At 41.2% G+C, this 6000-nt stretch overlaps 1 protein-coding gene across 12 annotated transcripts in view; it reads right to left on the bottom strand.

Moving 5' to 3' along the window:
- Positions 1-671: 671 nt before the first annotated feature.
- The window catches only part of JSRP1 (junctional sarcoplasmic reticulum protein 1), a 93216-nt gene continuing 87887 nt past the window's right edge, over positions 672-6000 (bottom strand). For all 12 annotated transcript variants that reach the window (XM_066604574.1, XM_066604576.1, XM_066604579.1 and 9 more), the window contains 2 exons: positions 4696-4766; positions 672-1565 (listed from right to left, as the gene is read on the bottom strand). In XM_066604574.1, coding sequence (XP_066460671.1) covers positions 963-1565; positions 4696-4766 — 674 coding nt within the window. In that variant the 3' untranslated portion in view covers positions 672-962. The remainder of the gene's footprint in view (positions 1566-4695; positions 4767-6000) is intronic.

The following is a 6000-nucleotide window of genomic DNA, read 5'->3' as shown; positions in this document are numbered from 1 at the left end:
AAAATAAAAAGTCAGACAACCTCTTTAACTATTACATAGCCATAGTGGACCATAGAATAATAAGCAAAGTTGTCTGCAGAATCACATGTTAATGTGGCCAAGGCTCCAGCAGCGTGTACAAAAGGCATAGCAATATGGCGCAGCTCCCGTGAAAACACAGGATGGTCCCAGAATGGTAAACAGGAAGCTGCTTTCCGACTAGTGCAGTACCTAACATTGAAATATTTGCTCACTTGTTTAAATTCCAGAGGGTCATGCTTTTTAAAAAGCATTGAATTCTGCAGCATAGAAGCAATTAGAATGTTCTAATAGTGAAGAAATTGTATAGTAATTTATGTCTCTTAAGGAACCTTTCACATGGGAAGGAATAGGCAGCAGAACGCAACCACACGCACAGCTGCGGCATTCCACATATAATCTGCAGGTCTAACTGCGAATTTTAATGCGGAACTGCAGGCAGATTTTAAGCAGTTTTCAATTCTGCATCAAAATCTGCAGGTAGCCTGTGGATTTGAGGAAAAATTTTGTTGCAGCTAGCGGTGCGTCCTGCGGGGTATTCCATCCCATATGAAAGGTCCCTAATAGTTCTAATTGACTCTGGCAATGATATATAAATATTCCATGTTTTCTAGTAACCAGTAGATGGGTTTCATTTAAATAAAAGGCCAGCAAAACCAAAAGGCTTTCATTTTTATTAGAGAATTTGAGGATTTTTTAGAAAGCCTAAATTATAGTTGTTTCCAGGCTCACAAAGTCTCAGTTTTAAATGAAAAAAACATTTACCGTATTTATATATATTACTACATTCACTCTAGATTCAGCTACAAGGCCACCAGCATGGGGTTTGGTTCACCAGTGATACAAATAAGACTTCACTGCATTCTAGTGACTGTACATCTACGTGGATCTGAGGTTCTGCCCTTCAGTCAAGGAGTAAAGATGTTGCTACATTAAAAGACATATTAACCATAATGCCGTGAATCATGCTTCCTCTCTTCCTGGCGGTACTGCTTATACCCCTTGCTCTCCTCTCTTCTTCCCTTCTCTTGTTTGAAGTATTTAGAGTGTTCCGCTTTATCCTTTCTGTGTGGCATTCCATAGTCCTGTTTCTTTGAGGAGTCATGTTTCTTTTCCTCATATTTTTTCGGATAACTTTTTTCTTTATATGACTTTTCTTTATGATCTGCAGAAGACTTGATTGGTTCTTTGGGTTTTTTATGAAATGGGAATACATCCCTTTTTTGAAAACCATCCTCAGCTGCTATTCGGATTTTGCCAACTTTATCTGCCATGTATTTGCTTTTGGTCTTTAACCCCCACTGTCCAGTTGACTTTTGACTGTCTTTTCTTGCCTCTGTTTTCTCATCAGGTTGTGGCTCTTCTGTTATTGACTCTTCTTTGGTTTCAGTCGTTTCATCTTCTTCTACGCTGGTTAGTACCTGTTCTCCCGCTTTTTCTTCCACTGGAAGGTCTGATTCTATAATATCAGGAGATTCTAGTTGCTCAACTGTAGATAATTCAGCTTTAGATGAACCAAACCAAGCTTCAAAAAACCATGGTTCTGTCTGACAGAGAAAAAACACGTTAAACATATTTTCACTTACTTAATATTAATTACATAAAAGGAAAACTATTATATAAAGGATCTGCACATAATAAGAACAAATAATAATGAAGGGGTATTCCAGGACCTGTTTATTCTTTCTATTGATGACCGACAGGTCATCGTCAGCAGTAGATGATCTGCAGCTCATATCCCCATGGATCAGCTAATGCCCAGGACTACTATCACTTTGGTCAGTGCAGAAAGCAGATAGCACTGACTCTAGTGCAGCGGTCCAGGATGGTACTACAGTGCAGCTACCACTGAGTTCTTGCAATACCAGCCTGGGGCGCTATGGTCGGCACTTCCTTCTTCCTGCACTGACTGCAGCGGTAAGGACTACAGTAACCACCTGATCTGCAGGAATCTGAGCAGCATATCTCTGCCAATCATGTATTGATGACCTGTCAGTCATCAAACAAAAAAATGGCAAAAGTCCTGGGCTTACAAAGCTGAAAGCCTCTCCTGCGGGTTTGACTGGCAGGCTTCCAGGACTCAGAATGGCCGCCCTCCCTGCTACATTTCCTGATGTCACTTTTAAACTCCTGTTGTAGCTGTGGCTGCGTGAAAAAATTGGCCTTGCATTATAAATGTGATTAGCATGCGACTGTGTGTTTAGATTTTTACTATAGAAACAACATGCAATACATTTATTTTTTTGTCACAACACACATCGCAATCGCAAGTAAAATCGTAGGTTTAAGAGTGCAATATCGATCAGAGTTTCTCTTGTAATGTGTTGCATATTACACTCCCTATGTGTTATCACCTATATGCAATGTGTAACTATGAAAACTCTGTATACCAGGGATGAAAGTGCTGCTGGTGTATACTGCTGTCCAGGGGTGTAACTTGCAGATTTGGGGCCCCAATGCAAAATAGTGTAACAGGGCCCCCCAACTATAATGCTTTATTCATACTACTAGGCTCCCTATATGGAGAAGATAGGCCTTATGGGCCCAGGTGCAACCGCACCCCCTGCATCCTCTATAGTTACACCCCTGCTGCTGTCTTCACCTTCATGATATGTGGCAATAGCAAAAATTATTTTTTAGGCTTTTGCACAATAAGGCTGCCTGTCCATGAATGAGATGTCATAACGAGATCCGCAACGATAACAGCTCACATAACATACTTTCCATAGGATAACTATAGAAATCGCAGCTTGACGTCCACGAGCGGAGAATCCTAGCGATTCTCCGCTCGCATTATTAAACTCGCGGAATGCCATGATACTCTGCAGTTAGCCTATCAATTAGATAGGCTCATCGCGGAGACCTTACAGTGCCTCCCTTCCCCACGGCAGAATATCACTAGCGATATTCAGTAGCGGCTGTGGACAGGCGGCCTGAACCTCTTTTAAAAAAAATATATATATATATATTTTTGCATTGCTGCATTCAAAGACCCTTACATTTTTTATGTTTTCACTGATGGATCTCTGTGAGGGCTTATTATTTGCACGCCGAGCTGAGTTTTTATTGGTACCATTTTGGGGTACAAATGAATGTTTGTATCACTTTTATTGTGTTTTTTGGGAGATTAAATGAATTAAACTTTGGCCCCCGTTATTTTCTTATAGCGTTAGCTACCCTGTGTACCTGAAAATAAGACCTAGCATGATTTTTCAGGATTTTTGAGAATGCAGAATGATTTTTCAGCCTCTTTGTGTATGCTTGAAATATAAGCCCTGCTCCACAATTAAGCCCTAGTTACAGTTAATAAAAAGGCTATTTAAATAGTGTCCAGGCAGCTATACATGTAAAAAAGTGAAATCTTTTGGTGCAAAAATTAACATAAGACCCAGTCTTATTTTTGGGGAAACAGGGTATGTGGGATAAAAAGTGTGCTTAACTTATTTTATTGGTTTATCACAGATGCGACAAGAAAAATGTGGCTTAAAAAAAAAGTAAACTAACCAAAAAGTCTAAAAATGCGCACAAAAGGGGTTTTAACATTTTTTTTTTGTTCCACTAGGGAACTTTTGAATCTGTGATCTCAAGCTTGATCAGATAATACACCGCAATGTATTACCCTGTTTCCCTGAAAATAAGCCCTAACCTGAAAATAAGCCCTAGCACGATTTTTCAGGATTTTTCAGGATTCTTGAACTATTAGTCCTATTCTAAATTTAAGCCCTAGTCACAGTTAATAAAAAAATAGTTAATTTAAATAGTGTCCAGGCAGCTATTCAAGTAAAAAAGTGAAAACCTTTGGGGCAAAAATTAATATGACACTGTCTTATTTTCAGGGAAACTGGGTATCACTATTCCTGCCTATGAGAAGCCCCCCCCCCCCCCCCCCGCATGAAACAAGGCACAAGATGTGTTTTAATAAATGTGGCACAAGGCATGAACTTCATTTTTGTGCAAACAGAGCCAGAATTCTGGTGCATTTAATTCAGCAACTCTTCCGAGTGTCACCAATTAATGGGACTACTTTTAGGTGTCCACTACTCTACCCATCGGCTGTTGCCAAGTAACTCTTTCCTGAAGAGAAAAGATTTTACAGAAAACTATGACCTGCAAACTATTTTCTCTAAGGTAATGACAGACACCCCAACAGGCCCAACCAGGTCTCCATTACTCTCAGAACTGCATCCGCATGTGTAGTGTAGGTGTAACCACTGACAGTCCATGGAGGTTGTATGCTGCGTCTAACTGGAGGCTCAGTAGTTCACAAGGACTATGGCAATTGCTTTGCATGGTTTTCTCTCACATTACAAGCTCATGTATGCTATGATGTGCATGTTTTATATATAGGATCCCTTTAAAGGACAACTTTATGCCTATCTGGTCCCTTCAACCGCATATGACAGACATGCTGGCTCAGAGAGGAGTCTGATGGCATCCATTGGTATTCATGTATTCACACTCCCAGTTGCTGATTGACAGGCTTCTCCCTATACACAGTAAGGGCTTTTACCCACTAGCGGTTTTTAATTTAACGCTGCGATATCGCTGCGTCTTTTTACTGCAAATGTCAATGGGACTTTCTAATGTTAAAATCGCATCGCACAAAAATCGCAGAAGCGCAAACCTGCCCTAATACGGAGAGACCAGTCTATCAGTGGCTGGAGGGGAGGTACTTACCAGCTCATCACTTGTATCAGATGGAGTCCAGGTGTCAGCTTTCACATCTGCTAAGTCGTCCTCAACAGCATCTGAAGAATGAAGCAACAGTCTCCATTATCTCAGAATTACAACTCGGCTGTGAACTTGTAAGTGAGGCAGTATGGCACAATGTGCTTATTACCTTGAGTGGGCTATGTTTACTAAAAACCCACCTCATCGATGATACAAAGCGATGGGGCGATGCCTAAATTGGCAAAGGGTGTTATTTTATGGAGCCACAAAAAAGAGGCAACCCTATTATTGATTCAACAATGAAGCAAAATGGCAAGTTGTTCATTTTCAGGAATATTGCTAAGAAAATTGGACAAGTACCTTAAGCTGCTTTCATACAGGTGACAAAATCGGGTGACTTTGCTGTGATGCGATAGCATGAGAAAACGCATGTATGTGAAGCCCATGCTTTCCAATGGATTCCTTCATATTAGTGCTGTTTTCTCTAATGCCTTCTTGCAAATAAAAAAATTGTGGCATGCTCTATGCCAAGGCGTGTCATAGGCAGGAATAGTGATATTACACTGCAGAAGATCATTTTCTGGTTGCTGGATTCATAAGTCCCGCCTCCAGAAAGCAAAAGCTTCGATTTGTTTTCGAGCGCTGCTTAGCCAACCAATGCAGCGCTGGATGAACTAATATGATGGCTGTGATTGGTTCATCTAGCGCTGCATTGATTGGTTCTTCGGTCACTGCTCAGCCAATCAACAGCTAGAGCGTTGTGAAGGCGGGATTGATGAATTGGCTGAGCTGCAGCATTGAATGGCCATATATCCCACCTCCACAATGCGATGCCTGTGATTGGTTCCTCGGCCCAGCCAATCAATGCAGTACTGGATAAACCAATCACTGCCATTGCATCCTGGAGGTGGGATTTATGAATCCTGCAACCAGGAAGTGATCTTCTGTGGGCGAATGAGGGCTGCAGGACACCCAGCGGAGCTCTGGAGAGCAGTGGGAGGACCAGAACCGAGCCTACTAGGTAAGTATTCATTTATTTTTTGGAGTGCAGCTAATTTTTGAGGTAGGGCTTAACCTTCTCGCGATAAAATCGCACAATTTTATCACAGGCAGCAGAGATGCTATGCATGATTTTTATAAGAAAACGCATCACTGACCTACAAAATCACAGGGACAAAACTGCGATATTGCAGTGATTTTGTAGCGGCGATATTGCTGTTGCCCATGTGAAAGAGAACTTAAGGTGTATTTCCATCTCAGCTTTTCACAACCAGACAGCAGAGGTAGCAGACTTATATTGTTCACTTCAAT

Source organism: Eleutherodactylus coqui, chromosome 5 (genome assembly GCF_035609145.1).
Source record: "Eleutherodactylus coqui strain aEleCoq1 chromosome 5, aEleCoq1.hap1, whole genome shotgun sequence".
Taxonomy (NCBI): Eukaryota; Metazoa; Chordata; class Amphibia; order Anura; family Eleutherodactylidae; genus Eleutherodactylus; species Eleutherodactylus coqui.
This window is presented reverse-complemented; position numbering and strand designations above follow the sequence as displayed.